The 26,840-nt window shown below is 37.1% G+C and overlaps 3 protein-coding genes across 3 annotated transcripts; 1 reads left to right on the forward strand and 2 right to left on the reverse strand.

The window, feature by feature from the left end:
* Positions 1 to 9,620: 9,620 nt before the first annotated feature.
* On the reverse strand, positions 9,621 to 11,182 carry LOC135674901 (protein G1-like4). The gene is made up of 2 exons (XM_065185162.1): positions 10,952 to 11,182; positions 9,621 to 10,582 (listed from the first exon to the last, which is right to left on the reverse strand). The coding sequence occupies exon 2, from the start codon at positions 10,502 to 10,504 to the stop codon at positions 9,914 to 9,916; it is 591 nt and encodes a 196-aa protein (XP_065041234.1). The 5' UTR covers positions 10,505 to 10,582; positions 10,952 to 11,182; the 3' UTR covers positions 9,621 to 9,913.
* Positions 11,183 to 14,587: 3,405 nt separating this feature from the next.
* On the forward strand, positions 14,588 to 15,517 carry LOC135672985 (N-terminal acetyltransferase A complex catalytic subunit NAA10-like). The gene has a single exon (XM_065181607.1). The coding sequence runs from the start codon at positions 14,735 to 14,737 to the stop codon at positions 15,329 to 15,331; it is 597 nt and encodes a 198-aa protein (XP_065037679.1). The 5' UTR covers positions 14,588 to 14,734; the 3' UTR covers positions 15,332 to 15,517.
* Positions 15,518 to 18,768: 3,251 nt separating this feature from the next.
* On the reverse strand, positions 18,769 to 25,522 carry LOC135672986 (pre-mRNA-splicing factor SLU7-like). Its single transcript, XM_065181608.1, has 11 exons — positions 25,449 to 25,522; positions 25,161 to 25,230; positions 23,024 to 23,187; positions 22,822 to 22,934; positions 22,163 to 22,576; positions 21,900 to 22,035; positions 21,494 to 21,793; positions 20,982 to 21,198; positions 19,437 to 19,540; positions 19,301 to 19,369; positions 18,769 to 18,980 (listed from the first exon to the last, which is right to left on the reverse strand). The coding sequence occupies exons 2-11, from the start codon at positions 25,174 to 25,176 to the stop codon at positions 18,903 to 18,905; spliced, it is 1,611 nt and encodes a 536-aa protein (XP_065037680.1). The 5' UTR covers positions 25,177 to 25,230; positions 25,449 to 25,522; the 3' UTR covers positions 18,769 to 18,902.
* Between the last annotated feature and the right edge of the window lie 1,318 nt (positions 25,523 to 26,840).

Consider the following 26,840-nt stretch of genomic DNA (forward strand, 5'->3'; position numbering starts at 1 on the left):
CCAATCATAACAGGATTCCTTAGGATATTTATCCAAGACCCTCTACTCCGGTAGATATATAGTACCTCCAAGGAACTCAATATGTAATGTTATGTTATGTTACGTTACGTTACGTTATACATAAAATTATATATCTTCTCTTATCTCTCGTTAGTTTTTATTTCATTATTTATAGCGTTCCTGTGAAGGATAACAAGAAATAAGAATGAGAGTCTAGTTCTAGTTGTATATCAACATCGTTGTAACTTTTGGATTCCATAGTGATACACTAATAGTTCATATAAATATTTTTTAAATAGTATCAAAAGGTATGCCATCTTGATCTTAATATATTATTATTTGATTTCAATTCTAGTATTAATGTTTTTTACATAATAGAAATATAATTATAGTTTAAAATTGATAATCATATTATATCATTATTATAATTGATATCATAACCATGTTTTGAAATAATACTTTAGATCGTAAAAGTAGGTTAGATGTATTTTGTATTTAGATCTATCTTTTAGCTTCGTTCGTTTGCAAAAAAAAGATATTATTTAGTTTTGATTTTATGATGTTTAAATAATTCGTTAATTCGTTAATGTTGTCGATTTGCTTTCTTATCTTGTCTGTTTTGTGACTCTATTGCTTATGAGCGATAAAGGTTTCTTGCCTACACGAGTGGAATCACAAATGGAAAGTGCTACCCACTAAGATTAGTAGCAGACATCGGTGCAAGGTTGGTTTTAGTCACTTGTGGGTCGAGGGGTTATGAGAGGAAAGAGTTGTCATGACAAAATGTTATAGCAGGAAAGAATGACTAGAGCAATATAACTCGACGAAGACATTTGGTGGACAACAATCATCGACAAAGGGCAATGTTGATGTAGGTCATAGTCGAGTTGATGCTTTTACGATTGGTCGTATGGCTTGCAAAGGTGGGCATCGAGCAAAGGGAAATGACCTATTGTGGTTATCGATCTTACCATAGGTAGCAAAGCCGAAGTGGGGTGGTGGTCTAGGACGATGGTCGTAGAGGTCGTGTGATATGGTAATGATTACATCGTGCAACTACGTAGATAATAGCCCTACTATCTTTGACCAACGATTACATAGTAGATATGTCGTAGTTCACAAAGATTATGATGGCATTACTAGTAATGATTAGTTCCCAACGGTTGCACGACGAATAGTAGAACGTCGCGACAACCACAAATTAGGGTTTTACTTATTAAAATTATAATTTTGCTCTTATGTATTCTTTTAATTCCAATTATTACCCTTTTAATAATTTTATTATTAAAAAATTAGATATTTTTAATATATCCTAATAAAATTATAGTTTCGCCAAATGTTGACTTGATGTTGTTAACTATAAAATTGATTAGTTTGACTTGTTCTTTTGATCAAACTTGATTCAGATTATATTTTGATTGCTTGAGTAGATTTAGGTTTCATCAATCTCATTTTGCTTAAATTTGAAAAAGTCAAAAGTTAACCTTTTGATCAATTTTAATTTTGATTGACGTAATGGTCTAGTTTAAAGTTCTATACGAAATTTTAAAAAATATATAAATTATGATTTGTTTATAATTTTCTCATATGACATATTGATAAAAAAATTTCTTATGATAATTAATTTTAATTATTATTTTTAGATATTTATATAACTATTCACGTGTATATATTTAAAATTATAAATAATATTTATTTTTCACGTAAAAATATAATTTATACTCGCCATTGCATGCTTACGTATTTTATAAGTTGTGACGATAGTAGAGACGGAGGCTTTCTTTTGGCGTTCTAAGTTCCATGGGTCTGCAGCTTTGTATTTGCAGGTGTAGACTCGAATACAATTCTTTGAAACATTATTTCTGGTTATTGTGAATTCTACTGCCTGTTAGGGTTTCAACTTACAGTGTGATCATAAGTTGATACACTTTTTAGTAATGTAATAGAAGCCCATTTCTCTTTGCCAATATGTCTGTCGAGTTCTTTTTTCTATCATTTATTTCAAACATCCCTTTTGCTGCAGAGAAGAAGAATCGCAGGATTTTTATCCCATGATTGAGGTCCTACAGAATTGTTTGAATTTTGGATAAGAAGGTTATACAACTTGCATCTTTTATATCTATTAAATGCTTATTATTATGTTTTGTTCTTGTGGGACAGTTTTCACATATCAAATTTGATATCATATACAAGTTTTTCTACTCTTAAAACACTAATTTTTTTTTTGTTTTGTTTCCCCATCATCATCTGAATTACTTGAAAACACTATCCTATAATTTATCCTATTTGATAGGATGGTTTTATACTTTCTAGACAAACATGATTTGTATCCCCGTAATTACTTATAATTTTCTTCATATTATCTTCTTTGAAATCACATTAAGGTTGCACGCATTTACTTGAGGTGAATGGTATTATAGTTGGACAGTGTTTGACACTCTATTATATTTTCTTCTAAGAAATTCTATCATAATTTTAAACTTGATGAATAATTATAATAAGAATATAATTATATTAGAAAAAAAAACTAAATTTGTACTATAAAATCAGATTAAGAAGAAAAGTAGCATTCTTAACCGGATCTAAATTTGGAAGCCAATAGAGTAAAATTCATACCTACGATACTACTACTGTTTGATTTCCTCTTCCTTCTGACAGGCTAGAAGAACGGGGGCCCACGACAGGTATTGGTGTGGAGTCCCACTCGGCATGTTCGGATCCTCCACTACGATGTATTCTCGGTGTGCGAGTTCGGGTGGGGGGGGGGTGGGCTCCAAATCACACTTTGATATCTATCATCTATAGAGACATGAGTTGAACCCTCACACACGACTAATAGGCATCATTGTGTAGATCCATGTTGTCGAGATTTAGTGGGAGACCCCTTCACATGTTCCCTGTTTCAAATCTCCGCTTTCTTGTCACGTCATTTCCCATCATATGACTGTTCTCACACCACAACCAAGCGCGTTGGCCAATAGGAGCGAGGCATCGGTGGGACCAGCAGTGGGCCACGGTAACTGCTCACCCATTGTTGCCTTCTCTCTCTCTCTCTCTCTCTCTCTCGCACAACGTCTGTGAGCGCAGCCCCATAAATGCTGAGCGACCGAACACACAAGTTTGTAGAATTGCGCGACTAAGTCGATGGGACCCACGAACAGTAACATATGGGAAGAGATCCTTCCGTGTTTGGTGATCTAGCGAAGACGCAGAAACTGCACCTACATTTATTTTCCTGCCAAAAAAATACTAAATGGATTATTGATCTTATTGGTATAGAGATCTCTAATGTGTAATTATCAGAATAGTAGTAAAAATTCAGAGGTATCAGCTGATAAAACTTTGATAATATATGGTAAGATTCTGAATCTCACTTTCATAATTTATTATTTGTAAAAAAAATTATAAATTTTTTTAGTATTATAATAATTATTATTTTAAAAAAATCATAAAACAAAAATAAAATTATAAAAGAAAAGAGGGCAAAATTCATATTTAATATAACAAATCAGAGCATCAAAGCAATGACTGTGAAACGTGAAGGAAGTTTAAAAGAAAGGAAGCAAAATTTGATGTTAAATATACATTATAACTTTATGGATGTCTGATTTTTGCATGAATATAGAATAAATTAGATGAGCTTCTAAAAAAAAATCCTAATATTATTTTTTTTTTCATAAAGGCATCTATTTTCTTTATCTAAGAATAAATTAGATGAGCTTCTAAAAAAAAAGATTTTATTCTCAAGCAAGTGGTTTTTAGATTCGGTTAAAGACAATATTATACTTTTTTTACCACTAGAAAACATAAATAAATTAGATAAACTTTATTTTAAATAAACAAAAGACTATATATATATCATATCATATCATATCATATCCAACAAACGAAGAATTTTTAAGCCAGCCAATGCTCAACACCTCAGCCTGCGTACGGAGGTCAAATCCGTGAATGTTCTTGAGCAGGGGAAGAGCAGAGAAAAGGAGAGTAGAGAGAGGGGGCCACGCACGGAGTGGCCCACCGCCAACGCGCCACCTGTTCACGACCTCGCAAGGCACTGACACAGCAGCGAACCCACGAGCGCACTGGTGATGACGGGACACCGGCCCCCCCCCCCCCCCCCCCCACACCCCCCTGGCCTCCTCCGTACGCCCGCGCCGGGGGTCGGCCATTGGTGCGTGCCGCGGCCGGCGCCGACACCGAGGGGTGGGGGGCAACCCTCGTGGGGCGGCACCACCCCGCTGGTCCCCCTTCCGAGGCGTCACATCGGGTCACAAGAATAATATCAGCTCCCTTTCCGCTGCACGCCCCGCTGGCACAAACCTGTGCTCCTGAGAGGGAACACACCCACCCCAACCCTCAGAAAGAACAATATGAACGAATCCATAACATATATATATTTTTTCTTCTCAATAAATTCCGATTGAAAAGCTGGTAATTTGAAGACGACTTGATTCGGCATAAAACAAAATTCAATAAGCTCACTGATGCCATTTCATTTGTTGGGTTCCTTTTTTTTGTCGACTTTATAGGCTCAGTTCTTGCAGCAAAATTCAATGAGCTCTTTCCCAGTGATCTCACTTTTCAAATAATAATCCAGAATCTCTGTTTAGATTGAGTCAGAAACAATGAATGAGACCAATCTAATAGATGAGTTCGTGGGTTGGTCTTTCCTACTTTTTCTTGTTACTGATGATATGAGCATAAGCACTAAGATAAAAAGGAAAAAGAAGAAGAAGAAGAAGAAGAAACATAAGCTACAACAGTGACAGCACAATAATCTTTATTCCTTTGAGGCAGATGGAAATCTTACGTATGAAACCAGAAAGAACAGTTCATCTCTGAGGGAGACTATTGCTTTCCATGTATTTGTCTGGTAACGATCCCTAAGTCCACTGTGGCCGAGATAGCTGTTAAAAGACTGCACAGAAAGCTTGAATATGATCATAGGTGACAAGGGGCACATGGTCAGATAAATGCAGGCATTGCTCACCCACTGTTCTCTATATATATTGATGGATACGCATTGCTGACCAACTCTAAATCTAATCCAAAAACAGTGCAGTAAATGTCTCATGGTTGACGCACGAAGGACATTGCTAGATGCTAGCTAGTATCTCACTGTTGTCAGTGTTTGAGACCTCATTCACTCCCCTCTTTGTCTGTGTTGTCTGATGCTTAGGATTAGGGTATCCATGGTACCTTATTCCATCTTACATTTGGAGGCTTATGTAGGCCTAAATCCTTTGTGTTGATTGATTGTGATTACTGTTTCCATAGACAAATGGCTAAGCCTAACATTAAGAGGTTTATATATGTTGAGATTACTCCTGACTTAGGCTCATACTAAACCTTTAATCTATTATATGGTTCTACATTTGATTGTCTTCAACCAAGAACATTTAGATCTAAGAAACACTAAGCACTCATGCCATTCTGAAGTGAAAACATCATAGTTGACAATAAAATCTTAATCTCTTTATAGTATTGCATCATACCAATGATGATTTACTATTTTCTAATACCATTGTAATGGTTTACCTAAAATAAACAAGGAAAAGAATACGCTACGAAACTTTACGAATTGAATTGATGTTTTTTTATCTTCGATTCAAATGAACAAATTGGGTGCTCAACAGATGGTGTAGAAGAACACTGAAGGAGTTGTCTTAATTTGGACTAGCATTGCCAAGTTAAGGATAATTGCATAAGGAACAGTGCATGCAAATTAACTCATGCACATGCCATTGGCTACAAAAGTGATCCAGAGAATCAACAGAAGATTTGGTCAGATTGCGAGAGATTGATCAGTGACAGAGAGATATAAATCACATACTGGTCGAATTGTTCTTGCAAACTCTCAGATGTTATATGACTTTCTTCTTCATGCAATGTGCATTTTTTATGTTACTTTTATATTTGATTTTGAAGAAAATTTCAACATCTACACATTCAGGATCGACCGAAAACTTTCGATGATGCATGCAACTATTTTGGATTGGTTTCACTCAGACTTTTCTGTATCACTTTTAGAAAATCTTTGACTGATTTTTATCGGTTGGTTTATTTGAGTAGAATTTTTTTTGAGGCATCAAAGACAAATTCATTTAGATTTATGAATTTTGAGTCGTCAGCGACATTTTACGATATTGAAAAATAGACCTAACTAGATCAGATTGGAGAGGCATCAAACTGAGGATAAAAAGAAACTTAGCCTTCCATCTTTTTTCTGCAGATCATATAATTAATTCTTTAGCTTCGCATCATATGTTCTATCTTCTTTCTTTCATTTGAGCAGATAGATAGGTGTATTTTCCTCATCCTCACTGATCGGATCAAAGTGTACAAATCAATGGATCTCATTAAAGTCCTCATACCATCTCAAGTTTTTTTTTCTGATTGCCACGACTTAATAATATGAATTATTTTGAGCATATATGTTACGGTCAGGTGATCAAGAATTTAAGAAAGGATGAAACAAAGAGATGTTCTGCTCAAAATCCATGCCCGAATGCGCAAGAAACAACATTTTCTACCTTAAGAAATAACCAGTAAACTAAAACAATCCAGTGAGGATTTCATTCTCTAATATGCTTAAGATTAATATTGTTTAATATCTTTGGTTGAGAAAGGAGAAAGCCTATAATCCATAGAATGAAATGCATACAGCTGAAATCAAAAAATTGAAAGAACTTAACCTAGATGAGGTTGGACACAGCAAATGTTAAGATTGATACATAGAAGTATCATTAACTGGAGTTCTTTCTTGGATGCTTAAGATTGTTTTCTGAATTTGGATTCATCTAGTAAAGAAAACAAATTAGACTTTACATAAATATAATGAGAAGGCTTAGAAATGGCATTGACAATCAAATTGTAAGTGAATAATAAAAGCTAGAAAAAAAAAAATTTCTTCCTAAGTTGGAAAGCTGATGTAATTGAGTATAACTTCTGAGTTCTACCCGACGAATCGAACGAAGAATACATGTTGAAGAATGGGTACTTCTCACCCTAAAAGAAACATAAATATCTTAATTCTCTTTCAAGATGGTGTTTGTGGACATCTTCTTCTAACTACAGTAACTAAAGGCATTCACTTTCCATAATTAGTTGAACACATAATAGAAGTTGCCATGATGCATTTTTGTCTACACAAGTTGGAAAGTCGAAGTAATAGTATGAGAATACCGCCTTCATTGTATGGATTAGAAGCATTTTATTCCTTTAAAGCATCCTCCTATAAATGTCAGAATATATACATTTCTTCTGAACTTCAATTAATCAAAAATATTATATTCAAAATTGTATAGATTCAACCATCAGAGTTATTTTAGGTTTCATGTTTTCTTAAGAGGAGTCTATTAGAAGGTAATATAAAGGAAAATACTTAACATTTTTTAGTGCTTGACTAAAGAATAAAATGGCGAAGTTGTTTACGATTACCTAATTCAGAATCAGAAAAAGAACATCATATAACTCAGACCATAAATCTTAAAGTTCAAACTCTAGGGTTGTTTTTGTGGTGAAACCTAAAATTTACACATGCTTGATTAGACAAAACAAAACTCAAGAACATCCCCTATCTCTAAGATTGGATCTAAGCTAGAACTGACCTGAAAAATGCCCTTCTTAATCTAATCTCAGATTCCACAAGGTATGGATTACCTAATTTGTAGAGAAGAAAGCATGATCAGCCCTCCATTTTCTTCTCTGCGACGAACATTAGAAACTTAGATCCAGTTTTCACTTGGACCCAAAGAAGAAAAGAAACCAGAATTACTGCAAGGGAACTTTGGAATTAATTACTGCCTTGAGTTGAGAAAAATGTTTAGCTTAATGGATTCACCACATGATTCTTTTGACATATTTATGATGAAGAAATACTCTAGAATGAATAGGTGATGACAATCATCCCTGGAGAAGTATCTATAAAATTAAGGGAATGATGAGGCATAAATCATATTTGGAGAAACTGAGACAAGGAGGATGTTTACATGCAGATGAACTAAAGCAGTTGTAATCCAGAAAAGTCAGCTATGCACATTATTGAAATCAGAAACCATTAGGTTCTACTGGATCATTTAAATACCAATAACCATCTTTGTAAGCTATACAAACCTAGAAATATGCAAGAAAAGCATGAACATTTTGAGCAAAAAGTCACTTAGGTACCTTTATTGTTTCTTATTTCATGCATGGACATGGAGTGTCATACAGTAAATCTTCAAACTGGTTTTTGTCGAAGCATTGTTCCTTATGGAGAATATCTTATATCACTCTGCGATTCTGAACTTTTGCTGATTACGGTAAATAAAGAAAATATCATCATAGAAAATCCATCTCGTTGCTTTACAAAGAACGAAAGGATTGCTGCAACTTAGCCCCATCTCTAGCACACAATAAGAACTGCAGTATCGCATATCTAGTAATGCCTGAATGAGTAAATTGCTGATCATGCAACTCAAAATTATACGGACATATATCTCAAGAACCACATCTCCTGCTCGAAGTTGCATGCTTTTACCATGTTTAACATCTTATTTAGTGGCCATGCTCACTGGGGAAGGGAAATTTCCAAAGATACGCGAGTAGCATCAATCCAGTATATATATATACACACACACACACCTCAAACTATTCCCAGCTAGTGGTCTAGAATATAAAAGGGATATTGTATTCTCACATTGCAAGTGGGCAGGACCAAGAGGATTGCCATATCTCCAAATCCAGTCCTTGACGCTAACCAATCATAGCAAGCTACTGTTGACCACAATCTTTGGTTGTCGGCCAGATGATTACGAAAATATGGATCATATCATATCATATTCCACTAGTTCTTAAGCTTTTCGTACCCTTCCCTCTTAAAAATGCATACCAGTCCCCAAAATGCAGTGAATGCATTCGTAGCAATCTGGATCACTACCTTGTTATGGATGGCACCTGTGGGTCTCATGTGGAAGCACGAGAATGAAAGCGTAAAAGATGATGGAAGAACAGGAAGCCCAAGTGTCAGATTATAAAAAGAGATCGGAAAGGGAAGGATCCTGTGATCAGTTCTATCCTTCCTTCCTGCGAGAAGAGAAAGAAGCGGTCCAAGCGGAGATGATAGGGAGGCAGGGAAATGTTATTAGAATGACAAAAGTAACTCAAAAGTGGCTGCAGAATTGCAGCACTGACTCCCAGTTCCATAAATGTGAGGAGAGGAAAAGATACAATAAAATGGGTACTGACTGACAAGCTATTATAAGGTCACCACTAACATATATAGCTTTTGATACCATAAGAAGAAAAGTGGGACTGAGTGAGTGAAATTGATGCATGAGAGCAGATGCATTACCTTGCCATTACAAGAATCTAAGTACACCTTGCAGCAGTGAGAGGTCAGTCAAAATTACAATAGTGAACCCATCTCTTTCTTTGTTCTTTTACCATTCATAGATAGTCCTACCCTCCTCACCCCCACCCCACCCCCACGACCAAAGGTCTCTCTGCAGCTCCCTATTTGCTTTACCTCCACGAGCGTACTGTACTTATGTTCCTTCCCCTCTTTTTCCCAGTGATGCATGTCAAATATTGATAACACTACCACTTACTCAGTGTACTCTTATCAATGCATCATCTAATGTAGAATCCAAACACAGCTGCTTATCTAAAGCAAAACCAACATGGGACGATGATACTATTTAATATGCAGTAGCAACTTGTTCAGATGTTCATTCAGGTAGGAATTAAAAGAGCACATGAACTAATGATGATGATAAGCAAATAGAGAAGGAAAAAAGCTCACACATAGCTACTTCATATTGATCGACGGAAGAAAGGTCTAATGCATATCCGGTGGCACCTCAAAGATTCCGCATGCTCGGCATTCGTACGTCATTGGATCGGATACTGCTGAGGCTTTTCGCTTAGATCAGGCGGCGGCCGGAGGCGGCGGAGGATGGTGCTGTTCATGTTGTTGCGGCTTCTTGCGCTTCTTCTTCTCGTAGCTAATGCCCCGTGCCTTTGACTGAACCTCACGAACCTCGCGGAGGTAGAGACGAACGGCGCGGGCGCCGAACGGGTTCGTCTCAGGCTTGCCTCCGTTCTCCTCGTAGGCAGCACGGAGGCGGCCGATGAGGGCATCGAGGCTGCCCCAGGCTTGCCGAAGAGGGCACGGACACGGCGCCGGGGGGTTGGGGTGGCCGAAGAAGGGGCACATGTGGGTGTGAATTTTGGTCTTCCCGAATTGATCCAGGTAGCGGAGGAACTCGAGCACATGGGCGCTGCTGCACTGCGAGAGGGAGAGCGGTGGGCGGTGGTTCCTTAGGTACTGGCCAAATGTGTTCCAGTCGCGCCGTTTCTGCGATTCGTAGCGGCTTAAGGATGGAGGCGAAGAGGAGGCCGCAGCGCCACCGGCGGTGGCAGCCGAGGACGAGGAGCTAAAGTTCTGGGGGCTGTTATTCGGACTGCTCCCGCCGCTATTGTTAGAGTGGGGGCTATCCGGATTTGGTACCAATTCCATGGGGAAGCACAGTAGATCTTTCTTCTTCTGATTCTGAGATCTTCCAACTCTCGTTACATTCCCTTAGCTCCTCTTAGCCTGCATAAGAGTTCAAGTCACAGCCCATAAAAAAAGCGAAAGGATAACGGTGATGACGTCCATGAAATATGATGATCTATTTGGCGGTCGTAGCCAGTCTTATTCCTATCAATTTTCCTTTCCAGAAACCGGAGAAGCAAGATGATCTAACCATTTCCATTGCTATGTCCGAGGCACTAGTAGAGAAGCAAGAGAAAACAAAGCTAGGTATATACATACAGATCCGACTCGGTTCAGCATGGACTTCACCTATACAGTTGAGACGAGGAAGGATCCGAGGAGGAGTTGGATAGGCAAGAGGAAGCAAGGGAGGAGGGAGGAGGGAGGAGGAGGAGGGATGGGAATTAAAGGGAGGTGGAAGAAGCTTACTGTTGTTCCCTGGGGAGCTGAGTTCAAGCTTCCAGTGGCCTGATGTCTGTCTGGTTGTGAGAGAAAAGATTCCGAGAGCGTACATGGCCTCTGTGCGCAGGGTGGAGGAGCTCAGGAGTTTGTGGAAATTTTGCTTGGGATAATTAAAGCGGAGGGAGGATGCTGCTCAATTTCTGGGAGAGCTGAGTTTTGTACACCAATGAGAAAATTCAATGGGAGCGAGAGAGAGCACATAGCTGCATAGTTAGGGCTTTCTGTGTCGATGGAGACAAAAGTTTGACAGTGGGGATGAAAGGTGATGTGACAGGATAAAAATTGAACATGGTGGGGTTTGACGATCCACTGTAGTATTATGGCAATAATATCTGCATAATTTCCCTCCTCCCATCTTTTTCTTCTTCATCTTCATCTCCATCTCCATCTCCATCTCCATCTCCGGTGGTGTTTAGTGCTGCAATATTCACTTCGGTGCTTTACAACGTGGAGTTCACGGATCTTAGTTTTAGTACGCACACCAAAGCATGGGCATTTTTAGGCTCGCGATTTGGCGAGTTGTCTCCACAGGACCTCAATCATGATCAAAGGAAAAAGAATCATACAGCCGACCCAACCCAAATAGTTGATGCGACTTTGACGTTTACACTGTTCTCTCTCTCTCTCTCTCTCTATATATATATATATATATATATATATATATATATATATATATATAGTATAAATTTACAAGCAAAGTCGTGAATGAGTGAACTAATCAGCCGTGGAGAATTCCAGGGATGACGTTGTGTGGGTCCGCATGCGTCCGCAGGAGACCACATCATCCAAAGATCTTTTCAGGGCTGATTCGTTCCAGCTATATATATATATATATATATATATATATATATAATATTTCTCTTTGACATTTGCCTGCTCGTCTCTTTGAAGCCATATTCTATGAAACATCTCCATGTCTTGGGAAGTGAACGCGTCAAGAATCGGAATCCTAAGAAATCTCAGAATGTATTTGGACCAAACGAAGGTTGCAGTGGAATTTATGATCCTCGTGTAACATAAACACAATATATTCTTCTTCTTTCTTGCACGATTTGTGCGTTTACAGGTACAACTTGATCTTGCTGATCCATTTCCACCTAACTGTTCTTCTCAATCGCCACCATTCTATTTCTACTTGCAGCAGTAGTTCCGATTCGGACTGTTCGTAGTGCTCTCTTGTTGATTGGTGCTTGCTTTTCTGCTTCACTTCTATTGGACCAACACATTCTTTCACTTTCTTATCATTCCTATCCATATGGTCTTTTCAATGATGCTGACATGTCTACTAAATATCACCTTTGTTCCCTTTCGATCTATAGAATCCGATAGCTTTTTAATTGAGAGCTGTCACCTACAAAGGCACTTTCTTTTTCACTCTCTTCTTCTTCTTCTTCTTCTTCTTCTTCTTCTTCTTCTTCTTCTTAAATCTGTGCTTGATTTCATGTTGAAATTAAGACCATGAATTGCATGAAGAGTTGGAGCTAATAATTCTCAAAAGCCTATCATAAACAAGCTCTTCAACAAGCCCAACTCCCAAAGAGCCACAGAAAAAACTGACTAGGAATGCATCACTTGCTCCCTCACAAGCTCTAAATAACTTAGAAATGAGGTCATCACACAATCCATCAATCTCATATCTGGCACAAGAAGAAGTCCACACACTTGTTCTGCATCATGCATGCTCATGTCAGCTCTAAGATGGCCAAGTTTGGGGTTCATTGAACATTCAATAACTCAACTTCACATGCTCTTCAATTTCTGCACTTAGCAGAGTGGATCAGCAACCAGAAATAAAAGGCATTAACTTCTGGTTGACTACTGGTCTGTGGACTACACCCACAAGCAGCTGAGAAGTTGTGAGTACAACAAGTAAACTCAGGTGAATGAGAACTCTCAGTTATTAAATCTCTACATCAGAGAAAGATCTCATGTAGTCCTTTCGGACACAAGAATTTAAAATTAAAATAATATATTTAGAGTTAGAAAGAACAAATAAATTCTCTCAAATGGACACTTTGGATCTACAAACACCAAAAATTAGGCATAAGAAATCCCATGTAATCCAAGGATTCACGTAATATCTTACAATGACTAAAAAATGTGAAATTAAAGAATAATCTAATCATAAAACCAAAGCCATAAATGATATCAAATGCACTTGATATCATTTATGGCTTGAAGAGGATTCAAAGTTTGTTCTCGGATTACACTAATTCTACAATTTTATCTTTCTTGCTTTGAATGCCTCGCCACGATCAATTTGTTTCCGGAATTTGCTCGTTTACACAAGAAATAGTGAAAAAAAAAGGAGGAAAAAGAAGAAGGAGAGATTATGAGATAGTTGAGGTGTTTATGAGACGAGCCATGTGAGAGCATTTAGTTCTAATTAACTTTCCTTACTAAATGTAAATTAAAATAACTTAAGGGTTAAGTAAGGGCATTAATCTAAAGTGGTTCTTAGGATCAAATCCCCCAATGTATGGCATCATTAGGTTGATTTGGATAGGACAGATGCAGTTGGGGAATTCAATGACAAAATTATATTATATAATATATTTTTAATGAACGATATCATATTATTAGATTATAATTTAAATAATTTAATCTAAGAGGTCGTGTGAAAGGAATTGAGATTATAGAGAAATTGATACGGTTGTTCGACCATATAACTTAAATCTTAATTAAATTGATTGGTTTTGAGTCTCACAATTTCATGAAATCGAATCAAATCATTGATCGACCTATATATTTAGTCATGATATAAAATCAAAAAATAATTTTTTTTATATTTTATAAAATTTAATGGATCATTTTTTATTTTTACAAATGGTATCTATCCTTATTCCGAATAATGCCTAAAATACCTCACTTGCCACAATGATACTTTTCCTTTTTATTTTGGGAGACACCCTATGGGACCATTCTTTTTCATTTTAGTTTTCGGACCAATCCATATGGTTTAATTGGATATATTATTATAGTATTTTCATTTGACTTATTTATAATATTTTAAAAATATTATAAAATTATTAAGAAAAAAATATTATAAGTCATTATGTATGATATTACATTTGGAGACTTGTGGCTGGCTAGTTTGATCGAGGTTAAAAGTCAATTTGGATCATTTATAATATTCTTATATAATGATAAAAAATATAAACCTATTTTTAATCTTTATTTGTGTGATATATTATAAATACTTATTTAAATTCTAGTATGATATATTAAATGACTTATAGTATATTTTAACGTTATAATATTTTTGTTAAGATATTGAAAATATCATAAAGATATTGAAGAATATGATAAATGATTGATTTGGTTTTAGGGGTCCATTTATATTCTTTTTATGGTGTTTTAAAATAAAATTTATAATATTTTTTAGATTATAAAAATATTATAATATATCAAATTTTGGTCTAATTGGGAGTGGTGGTGAATATTTTTTGGTATTATCGAAAATAAGGTACCATTTGAAAAATAAATAAATAAATATATATATATATATTCAAATTAAAAAAAAAATTTCTTCTCAATTTTCCTAATTTCCAAATTTCCCTTCACACTGACTTCAATGCATAGGTGGGGGCGGATTGAGACGTTGGCGAGTTCTTATCAGCATCATCGGCTCCTTCTAACCCTAACGTGTCGAGAGAGACGCGTAGACGAAGAAGCCGATCTCTCCTCCTTCCGCCGGCCGATCAAACCCATCCATCAATCGGTCGATCGAATTGTTAATTGGAGGAGGATATGGTTTGCATACGGCAGGCGACGGTGGAGGATCTGCTGGCGATGCAGGCCTGCAACCTGCTATGCCTTCCGGAGAACTACCAGATAAAGTACTACCTCTACCACATCCTCTCCTGGCCGCAGCTGCTCTTCGTGGCCGAGGACTACGGCGGCCGCATCGTCGGCTACGTTCTCGCCAAGATGGAGGAGGACGCCTCCGAGCCCTGCCACGGCCACATCACCTCCCTCGCCGTCCTCCGCACCCACCGCAAGCTCGGCATCGCCACCAAGCTCATGACCGCCGCCCAGAACGCCATGGAGTCCGTCTTCGGCGCCGAGTACGTCTCCCTCCACGTCCGCCGCAGCAACCGTGCCGCCCTCGTCCTCTACACCTCCACCCTCGGCTACCTCATTCACGACGTCGAGGCCAAGTACTACGCTGACGGCGAGGACGCTTATGACATGCGCAAACAATTCAAGGTTCGGCCTCATACCCACGGCCATGGTCACCACCACCACCATCACCGTGGAGGCTGCTGCTCAGTGGAGGCAAAGAATGCAGTTTCTGCAAGTGCAGGTACATCTGCTTCAGCTCCAGCTTCGGCCTCCGGGGAGTGAGAAACTTGCGGCTAAGGTAGTCTTGGACACTGTTTGCCTATTGATTTTGTTGACTGCTGATAGAAGTAATAAATTGTGCTTTATCTTTATCATGGATTGTGATTTGAAGACAAAGTTGGGGCTATAGCTTTGCTATGTATTTGACTATTCAGACTATCATGTCTCTGTGGAGTTACTTAGCTTCCATTTGATTGTCGTAGAAATTGTCTTCTTTCCACCTACTTACTGTTGGTTTGGTGGTTTATTAGAATCATTTCATCTTTTTTGCTGCAGATGACTTTGTGATGTATTGACTGAATTAGGAGCTGATAGATGGGTATGTGTCATTTGAACTCATTTACGGTGTCAAAAGAATGAATTTGCACTAGAAATTGTCTGCATCGGTAGGGGATTACACTTGACTTTATAGAGAATTCATGGTGTCATTTGGCTGAATTTGCACCAGAATGAACTTATGGTGATAAAAGAATGAATTTGCACCTAGAGATTGTCTGCATTGGGAGAGATCACACTTATCTTTATGGAGAATTTATGGTGTCATTTGGCTGAATTTTCACTAGAATGAATTTATGGTGTCAAAACAATGAATTTGCACCTAGAAATTGTCTGCATTGGTAGGGGATTACACTTATTGTTATAGAGAATTTATGGTGTTATTTGGAAGAATTTGATCTAGAATGAATTTATGCTGTTTTTTAATTGGAAAGCATTTTTATTACATTAAATGGTGTAAATGATGCTCACACATGGACTGAAACATTATGCAACAATGCACTAATGATGTCTCAGAAGAGACTAATGTGTTTATGGTGTTAAAAGAATGACTTTTGTACTTTAAATTGTCTGCATTGGTAGGGTATTACACTTATCTTTATAGAGAATTCTCAAGCTAATTATAATGCTGTTGGTCTAGTGGTTCTATGTGGATGATTCAATCCTGTCTTAAATGCTGCATTAGTAGTTGGTTGCTCCCTTAGGATAGCCTAAACTTACAGATTGAAATTTATTTGGCTTACATTCAATTTCAGCTTTATTTTAGCTCATTTGCAGAAAGGATTTATATTTCGCCCAAAACAGTCGGTGGCTTAACATTGTTTGTGTTTTCGGTCATGTTCTCTCCTTCTCTGTCTTGGGCAATTCATTGTGTTATGTTTGTCTCTTTTAATCTTTTTATTTTTGGAGGGATGGACTGAATTATGCTTTTTTAATTCTAAGTTTTTATCATATTTCTGTTGCATCAGAGTATGATTAAATGATATATCAAGAACATTTGGAAATCTCTGGTAGAGCCTTTCAGAATTGAACCCTAATGTTCTTTATTGATGAACCCTAGTCCAAGTATTCTTTCTGTCTGTTGTTTTCTGCTACTACTACCATATATCCCTTTGCAAAAATCAAAAAGCAAAAAAAAAAATCAACAATTATAGAAAAGAGGACTGGTTTGCCGAGTGTGTGCAGATAATGCATGGACAGAGGAACCGGAAGACTGCATCCTTTAAGTTCAAGAGAAGAATTAATTTGATTAAAACAATCTTTTATGTATGTACTTTTTTCTTTGATAAACTATTGTACTTTTTGGGCTCTGATATGACAGCTTATTCTCTATTGGTTGATACCGAGGTATGCAATATCGTATCGTATCGGTGTTTCGAGGTTGGCTCGGTACGGTACGTTACGGTACTGGCTTATCGAGTGGTACACCAGAGCGTACCGAATGGTACATCAGGGTTGAGCTATTTTCTTTTATTGTAGCACTGTGGTACTGCTACAGTGTATTACTGTATCAGCACGGTCTGTCCGGTTGCGGGCGGTCCGCATACTGGTATACCGGTTGTGGGCGGTCCGCATACTGGTATACCATCGGATTGAAACGTACCATCTGTACCGGATGGTACCATTCGAAATTACATACCATGGTTGATACATTAGAGATTCATATGTTTGTTGGCTTCAACAAAAACAAAAAAAAGTAATCTTCATTAGGGCCTGCATTATATTCCCATGAGTTTCCGTGACCTTAAATTATTTTAGCTGCTAATTGTGCCCACAAAAGCAACGAAAGAGGTTGGCATTCAGACAAAGAGGTTTCTCATGTTGTCTTGGTTTATTGCGTCTAAAGATGGTCGTCCTAAATTATAGGTTTGAGTGAGTTATTTCAGTTCCAAGCTCGGGAGTCTGGGAATAGTTTTAGGAAGCCGTGAGATTTAAGATTCTAACAAGAAACAGAGACGGTGCATCAAAATATGAAACTTTGTAGTGCTAAAATTTTTGTGACTATATATACTTTATGAGGGGTAATTACATATTACCCCTCTTAGTTACATAAAATTAGTATTCCGGTTTCTATACTTTAAAAAGTAACATTGGGATCCCAATACTTAGAAAGTGAAATATTTAATCTCAATTCTCCTCACGTCGTCAATTTCGTCGTGAACGGAAAGGGTAAAAAAATAATTTTATATAAATTTTTGGCGTTAGCAAGAATGCATGGATGTAAACTCGTATGGTCACCTTTCTTGTATAATTTTTATATGATATCATGGATGTTTTTTCTGTTATTGGCGACCTGTGTCGATGTTCTCTTCTTCTTCGCCTAGCGCAGGATGTTTCTCCAATCTCCCTTCCAGTACTTAGCTTAGGGGATGTCATGCTTTTACTCCTCTCGTTTGCCCTGAGCGGTCGATTGCTAGCAGTGTTGTATGCCACTATTGAACTCGTTGTTGCTCCCACCGCCATCTGCCTCACCCTAGCAATCCGACACCTCGATCATCCCTTACTCGATTATGTCGCAATCCTCCACCGGGGCTTGGTAGCGATCCCACGCACTAGCAGAACTCCACCTTGCCAGCTACACCTAATGGTAAACCATCAGTTTGGGGTGCCCTCTTGTTACACCACCAAGGCTCGCTCGAAGGCCTTGTCCACCTCTTGCGTCCACGATCTCGGTGCCACACCCACGAACTACCTGGTGAACATGGACATCAGGTTGCCCTGATTGGAAAAAGTAACACGCACGCACGCGCACACACACACGCACGCCCGCACGCATGCGCGCGCCCCCACACACACACACAGAGGATGGGAAAAAACAGAAAGAAATGGTGAAGTCCTCCACCAAAAAAAAAAAAAAAAAAAAAAATCGAATGCACTGGATAGCAAAGACTTTAACATGTCACACACACACATAATTTTCTGATGTTAGATGCTATCCTAAGGAGGATGGGAAAAAAACAGAAAGAAATAGTGAAGCCCTCCACAAAAAAAATAAAAAAAACATCGTATGCACTGGTTAGTAAAGACTTTAACATGTCAACGCTAAATTGATTCTCAACGTAACGATTCTTCCTACGAAGGTCTATATGCTTTTTTTGCCCCTCTAAATACCCAATTTGACAAACAAGATTTGTACTATGGGACCGTAAATGATTGGGGACATATTTGACCAACAAAATGCAGTTTCTAAAGTGGGTAAAACATCATAGCAAATACATACATTCTTAAAACTTCCAACTGCTTTTGTAATAATTTCAGAACATACATGATGCATAAGCCAAAAAAAATACTAGAGTAATCAGTGGAGGAAATCTTTCATTGGATCATCATGATGGATCTTCTTCATCCGATAGGCCTCCATATCTTCAGCGGTGATCTGCATGGACATAAAGCCATCAAGAACCATATCCTAAAAGGGGCAGCAATCCGGTCTACATGCTTCGTAAACAAACATTATCATAATTGTACATTTTTTCCAATCATGTGTCAATAATGATTGATGATAAGGTCACATGTAATGATTGATTTTGGGAATTGCTGACAGCTTGACAATAATGGACCTAGTTTTTTTAAATTTTATTTCCCCCAAATGAACCATTATAGGTTCAAGTCTATATGGAACTCTAGGATCTTTTGTTTCTGAATTAAATGCAACAGAACGAACAAGGACTAGTTTGTCAAAATATGAATAAATACCTCATCTTCCCATTTGACATTGTATTTCCGCTTTCTTTCATCTCTCTCTTCCTTCTTTCTTTCATCTTCCTGTACCGAATAGAAAGCTAGTTTTAGCATCTACAGATTAACACAAAATACATGATTACTGATGTACCTTCTTTAATGCTTCTGCAAGTAGTCTTTTATCTAGCACCAAATCATCAGGAACCTCGGTTCCCCAGGTGGCATGCCGTTTTTCCTCGTGCTGCACAGGCATATCTGAAGGACACAAAGGAATGCATTATTCCCAAGTCATCAAGAAAAATACATGTAAGTCTCAAATCGGCAGTATATATTAAAAAAAAAGCACAAAATCATATTCTTCACACATTCTGAAACAAAACAAGCCCCATAGATTGTTGCACTTCTGCATGAAGAGAAGAGCGATATCAACAGCAGGCATGTATTGACAATCTTTGACATAAATTTATACAGTGGGTCTCAATAACATAATATAATTTCCATCAAAGAAGCCAAAACTTATAAAACAAATTTATATCAAGCAGAAAGTACTTTTATTTAATTAGTCAACTCTATTAAGTTTTGTTCCTCAAACTCAAGAGGAACATGCAGATGGGAGCTGTCAGTTGAATATGAACTTTCGGTTTTTTTCCTAATACTTCTGTAACTTCTGTTCCCATTTAAAACAGGTAAATTTCTTTTTCTATCAAAAACTGAATGTTATACAAAAAATATCAATGAAATAAACTCGCTCCCAACAAAAAAAAAAGAGACATGAATTAAACAGTATACAATAAGGTAGAGACAGCACAGTATCCTACGAGAATATAAAGCCAAGAGGCAAAGCACAATTAAATAACCAATAATTGAGCTAGAATTGATTATCTTGTGCTTTTAATCCCGCAAGCACTGGTAAAAGTATCAAGACAGTTTCATTGAGTACATGAAGAAAAAGTCTTAATCAGTCGGTTCTTTTCGCACTTCTCCACGATGAGTTTCATAGTACAAAGGATGGTGCAGGTTAATTATAGAAGAGTCCAGCTCTCTAAAACTAGGGTCCATACTAGGTGAGCCAAACCAAATCAACCCAACATAGAGCAGATAAAATTGAACAGGGCTTAGGTTGGAAAAACAATCTGCCACAACTCTGAGATGGCTTAGCACTGAGATGTCTGAGAACGTAAGCCAACAAAATGAAACCCCAATATGTTATATGATATACACAATATGCCAAAACAGACTATGATCTCTCTAGCCTCTGATTTTGACTACTTCATCCTCTTCCTCTTACTGTTATCTCTATTGTTTACACTCCAGTTTCTCCTCAGCAAAGCATGTAGTTGACAGTTTGACACCTCTCCCCCACTCTTCTTTTGACATGAAAAGCTCTTAAAAAGAATCTAACTTTATAAACCTAACCTTTTGAAATGAACAGAAACTTGAGGTCAAAATTAAAAGGAGGCTCCCTGGAGGAATATTGTGGCCGCAGTTTGATACACCAAACATCGTATATTTCATTAAATTATATCATGATTGATGATAGGACTAATCTAATTAATGACATCATCGTGTATGTATTATGTCTCCTTTGGTGGTAACATATCTATGAGACTCACAAAGATGGGCAAAAATGACAAAATGAAAATTATCTTCATTAAAAAATCGATTACAGAAGCAAGAAATTTCATAAATTACTAACCATCAGTAGCTTCTTTACGAGCCATATTAGTCTTCAGAAGTTTGGTTGCAGCTTCGGCAGCCTCAATGCCTGCTGAGCCTGTGCAGTAGCTATTACGGATAGTCTGCTTGCAGCACTTATAGCCCCACTGATGATCCTTCCACCATGAACCCCAAACTGTCGTATGGTTATTTATATAAACATCTTCTTCATATTTGCTCTTAGGAAGGGCAGCTTCCTTGAAATAAGCAACATTTATAAACTGAATTAGCTACAAAACTTTGATTATTAAATTGCAGACAAAACCAAATTCAATAAACCATAAAACAAGACCAAACATTATGCAGAAAATAAAATCGACCAGATGCAGCAGATAAGTCGCTCATCGAAGAGGGAAAAGACCCCAAAGCAAATTTCTATATATGTTTGAGTAGACCTTGAGTAATTATAAAAGGATAACATCTTTCTTTTACTGATTTCTATAAGAACACAGATAAAATAACAAATATATCAATCCACTCGAAATACCATACCTGGCCTCTTATTATTCGACCAGCACGATCATATTCAATCTCTCTCTCACTTTGTCCCAGAAGAAGCTCCCTAGGTAGTGCTTCCTCAGATGCTGCATTCCCATATTTCTCCATAATGGTATCTTTTGTCTTGTTTTTCAATTTATCCTTGATGATTTTATAATTTTTAAACAATAGTTCCGCTTGAGAAGGAGCAGCTTGCATGTGGATATCTTGTCCTTTTTCAAAAGCTTCCCATGCATGAATGTTGAGCTGCTTGAACTCCAGTGCTTGTCCACTAACTCTGTTTTGGTTATCACCCTGTAGTGTGTACCATAAATGAACAAATTATCTATTGTGAAGTAGAAACAACATGAAAAATTAGGAAGAAGAAACTTAGCATGTGTTAAGAGAAAAAAAAACTCACTTCATAGAACTTCTCATTTGGATCACTATCAGGTACAGGATCCTCACGCATAGAACGAGTTTTTGGGTCATAGTACGCAGAGTTGACATCTAGATTCAAAAGATACTTTGCTGTATCTTCTCTAATACGCAAATTCCTGACATAACAAAAAGTTTACAATTATGCACCAAGTTCCAGGAAATTCAATGCCTTGACAACAAAAAGTTTCATCAGATGTTCAAAAACTTAGCTCATGGAGATCCTGCAATTTGATGTTAAAATACCTGACAGTTCCAGTGCTTCCACCTCCAGTGGTACGCACACGTTTCTCCACCTTTGCAAAGTCCATCTGTTTGCTCTCATCAACCTTAGCCTCATCAACCTTTAAAAAATCATCGTCATCATCATCATCGCTACCACTATCCTTGTCATCCTTTTTGTTATTCTTCTCCTCTAGGTTCTTCAATTGTTCCTCTTTCAAATACTTCCGCCTGGCTTCATCTCTAGCCTCATACTGCTCAATTACACGAAAATATGCGGAAGCATCGTAGCCATTCCAACGGTCACGTTTCCCATCATAATCAAGCTCAAATGTCTCAATCTTTTCATCCGGAGCTATGTGCATGCTTGTCCACTTAGCTCCCACTTTCCTAGGTCTCTCCATGCAGGACTTTTTGTCATGTGTCATTGCCCCACAACTGAAACAGAGAAAATAATTAATCAAACATCAAGCGATTACAAGGTATACCAGGAGAAAGCATTGCTGAATTGATGTTAGTGCAACATTAGCCAGAGCTACGAAGTACCAAGCACCAATAATCAGAGTACCGAGATTTCATGACTCCAGAAAAACCAGGACATTATTGCAATAGCATGATAGTCTACAGTGCAAGGTTTTGTACTACTTAAAGAGAAAAACATACACTAAAGGTAACAAACTTACTTCTCACATGCACCCTTTCTATACCGATCAGCTTGATAAATCTTGGCACCTCTATCATACCATGATTTGGTGTAATTGGGATCTGATTTCCATTTCCTCTGATGCTTCAAACTCTGTAAAATACAGTGGGTACATGTTATGGATTTTTTGAGTCAGAGCAGGTAAGTGGGAGAAAACAATGAATTTTCACGATAGAACTTACTGGCCTCTCAGCATTAAGATACCAGGGAGCTGATGACATATACTGAGGAATGTGTGGATTGATCTCCTTTCCATCTTCATCAACCTCAGCTGGGGCAAGTCCAGCCTTACGTGCTTCTTCCAATTCAAGTTGTTTCCGATGATCTTCTCGTGATTTGAAAGATGCTGCAGTACAGTAAACAAAGAATGTCAACACCTCTACATCAACAAAAAATAGACAAGAGAAACAATTCCGTTAAACTTTATCTAATAGATGGTTCACAAATTGTTGTTCTGATCAGCATGCATCGACATGGGTCAAGAACGTACTGTCATGCCAACAAACTATCAGCACCATGCCATGCAACTCTTTCCTCAGAGGTCACCATATTTTTGGTGGCTACTTTTGGTTTATGCCAATAGGATACATTATGGCATCAATTCATTCAATGCCAAAAGAGGTACCAACTCATGCCAACAGATAAGTCATTGCACGTAACTAAATGCTACAAATTGAGCAAAATTGGTCAAGAATAACAGGATATCATCACACTTTATGATACATTTTCTAATTGTTTTATTTTGTGTATTCAATTAATCTACATGTGTTGGCTGTTGCTGTGTTTGGTAGCTTCTGATGATCACCAAACTTGTGCCTATCATTAACGTACTAAAAAGTTATTAACTATAAATCTTCTGGACGCTATGTTTTTTTTTTTCCACTAAAAAGACAAATGCATATTCAAAGTATTATAAAGCCTTAAAGAAGAAGAAAAGCAAATGAATGTCGAATTAATATTTAGTGCTACTTCAAATTTCTTTGCAGTGCAAACATGTTTTCAAATATTGAGAAAAATGTTTGATTATCTTTGGACGTTTAAGTTATAAGAAAAATGTAAACTTAAGTTGAATAAGAATGTTAATAGACATCAGACACACTTTGCAGAAAAAATCTAATATTGAAATAGCAACATAGCAAGGGGTAACCATATGACAAGAATAATAGGTGATCTCCAATAGCTCAATTCTCATGACAAATACATAAGCCAACTTAGATACTAATAGCTCCCATTGCATCTTCTGATTTAAGTGAAAAACAACCTACAAATGGCTGAATAGTAAATTTTTTTTGGATAAAAGTGTCCAGTAAATGCAAGTTGGAGGATTAATTCATTTTCACATTAATTCTTTTTATTAACTTTCCTGTGGGCATATTATTATTGTCTCTTTTCTTTTCTGATTCTACGTATCTTCCAATGAGGTAAAAATAATAAGAACAATGAGTTAACAGTCATGAATAAACCAAAAATCCAGAGAGCTTGCTCCAGCAAACCTCTTCAACTACGACTTATAGACCAACATATTTCATCAAATATCCACTGTTGGTATGTGTCACAGTGCAGGTACTTGCTTAGAATGCACATATATAGTAGATATCTCTCAGAAAACTAAACAGACATGATAAGAAAGTTCTTAAGCTAATATATTGCAACTGGAAACAGAAACCTCATACATATTTCTTTCTCAATTCTATAGAAAATCAACTAAGCGAAGTGCTCCTTCAAATACTACATTAAGTACAACTATAAGAGGAACAACCATGTAGAGTTCATTAGCTTATTCTTAAAGCATGTGAAAAAGACAATTCTACCAGATGTTAAAAAAAAAAACTTTAATCACGAACTAAATCAACGTGTATACACACCCCAAAATATAACCACACGACTCAACATCAACAAACTCGCAGGAAAACTGAAATTGGAAACTGCAGCAGACCAAAAAAAAAAGGAAGAACTTTTTTGTGAGGAAAAAATTGCCATCAAGTAGCAATTTTACAACCTGATGCTAATAAATTTTCGTATTTAAATCACTACTTCCGAGTCAAAATCTAACATGACGCAGAATTTCTTCAAAAAATTTAGAGAAAATTATAATTCTTCTCAGCGATATAAATTCAAGATGCAGAGTTCCACAAACGCGAAACCCTAAATGCAGGCCAAGTCGATATAACCGACACCGATAACCAAAACCACATAACCCAAGTCACCAAATACTTTCAATCAGCAAACACCACAACTAAATCCGATGCCCTCAGACCTAAAGTCTGGGGATTCCACCACAAGAATAGAAGATGAACAAGGGAAGGCACAATGCTTTACCCGAAGCCGTCGCCATGAGCGGCACGCGCAGTCAGCTTTGGTCCAATTAACAAGGGATTCCAAATTAAACCTGTAAATTACATACCGAAAAATTTTCAATTAAAACCAAATAATCTTGCTAAGGAGACGAAAGAAAACCAGAAAAAAGTAATAATGATTTCGATCCTGATTTTTAAACGGTTTTAGGGTTGCGATTAGGGCGTGCGTAAGTGTTGGCAGAAATCCATGCGCAAGAGTAGTGGCGGTGACGGTGGTAGAATAGAGAGGAGGAGGAAGAACGAATGATACCTAGCGGCGTGGTCTCGCTGATGCCGTTCGCACATGAGAACGAATTGGGGGCGGTCGTAGCATATATATATATATATATATATATATATATATATATATATATATATGAATTGGGGCCTAAACTCGAACCGATTTGACGTTCGATAATTACAGTCGGTGACCCGCTCGGATTTGGTACACAGTGTTTTTTGGGGTCTCGAGGTTGGCGGAAGAATGAGATCAACGGATGGGGATCGATGCAGGAGTGCGGGGTCCAATGATAAATATATTATTTTCTATGATAAATATATTATTTCATAGTTTTGCGAAGATATATATGTAAAAGATCCAAAGATAAAAAAGAATCGTGATGATTGTACAGGTCGAAGAACATCCGGAGTTGGAAAAACAACACGTGGCATCATCGTGTTAAAAATTACCGAGTGACAGATCTGTATTTATAATTAAAACATCGTCCAAATAAAACTACCTTACGTGTTCGGGTATACCTTAAAAGGTACCTCCCTCGTCATTAGCAGCAGCACCGAACCCCTTAGTGGTTTGCAGTTCTTGTTTCCGGACGGTAAAGAAGGTAGCTGAGTCGGGCACGGAAAACAAAAACATTCATTAAAGCTGACTGCTAAGTGCTAATTTAGATTTAAATATAGTTAATGTTCCTAATTAATATAATCCAATCCATTAGCGGGACGCTAAAACCACGGCGATGCAGCGTCTTGCAACCGAGTTCGGAATCCAAAGACTAATCCGCAGTTAGTTAATTTGTTTTTGGAAGGTGACCAAAAACAATTTGAATACCATTATGAATATGTTAATACAAAAAAATTCAAGAAATTTAGTGTCTCCAAATAATTCTTACCTTTCACTGATCCATGGAGTAAATCGATTTATAAGGTGAATCGGTTCAATTCATCGGTTTATACTATTTTTGAATAGATATAAAATATTTTAAAAATATCCTAAACCTAATCACAAATCTTATAACTAATAAAAATCTTCTTATTTGATTATTTTTATTTATAAATCAATGAAGATTAGCTTAAATTGCATTTGAAGTATTAAAATCTATTTAAAAATATTATTAATTGATAGTGTATGTGATTTTAATGATTAAGAATATTTCAAGATTATGCGAATGCAATGTAGTTTTTGATAAATATAAAAGAGTATAAAAAAAGTCAAGAGGACATTTCGCTCATAATAGTCGACATATGTTTTAACTATATTTATAATATAATATTATCAGGACATTAACACCATAACGTACAACAGAAGAAATCCCGGCCGTCCATCCATCGTGATGATCAATCACCATACGCCGTACGGCGGAATCTCCTTTCACAGTGATGGAAACTTCGAGCATATCCGTCCATCCAATTGGCTTGTTGCCACATT

The sequence above is a fragment of the Musa acuminata genome, chromosome BXJ1-5 (genome assembly GCF_036884655.1).
Source record: "Musa acuminata AAA Group cultivar baxijiao chromosome BXJ1-5, Cavendish_Baxijiao_AAA, whole genome shotgun sequence".
In the NCBI taxonomy this organism is placed as follows: Eukaryota; Viridiplantae; Streptophyta; class Magnoliopsida; order Zingiberales; family Musaceae; genus Musa; species Musa acuminata.

Coding starts and splice junctions, on each gene's coding strand:
- LOC135674901 (XM_065185162.1), bottom strand. CDS start 10,504: ATGGAATTGGTACCAAATCCGGATAGCCCCCACTCTAACAATAGCGGC.
- LOC135672985 (XM_065181607.1), top strand. CDS start 14,735: ATGGTTTGCATACGGCAGGCGACGGTGGAGGATCTGCTGGCGATGCAG.
- LOC135672986 (XM_065181608.1), bottom strand. Junction 21,794..21,899: donor CAAATGAGAAGTTCTATGAA/GTGAGTTTTTTT, acceptor TACACACTACAG/GGTGATAACCAAAACAGAGT. Junction 18,981..19,300: donor ATGTCAAATGGGAAGATGAG/GTATTTATTCAT, acceptor ATGTCCATGCAG/ATCACCGCTGAAGATATGGA.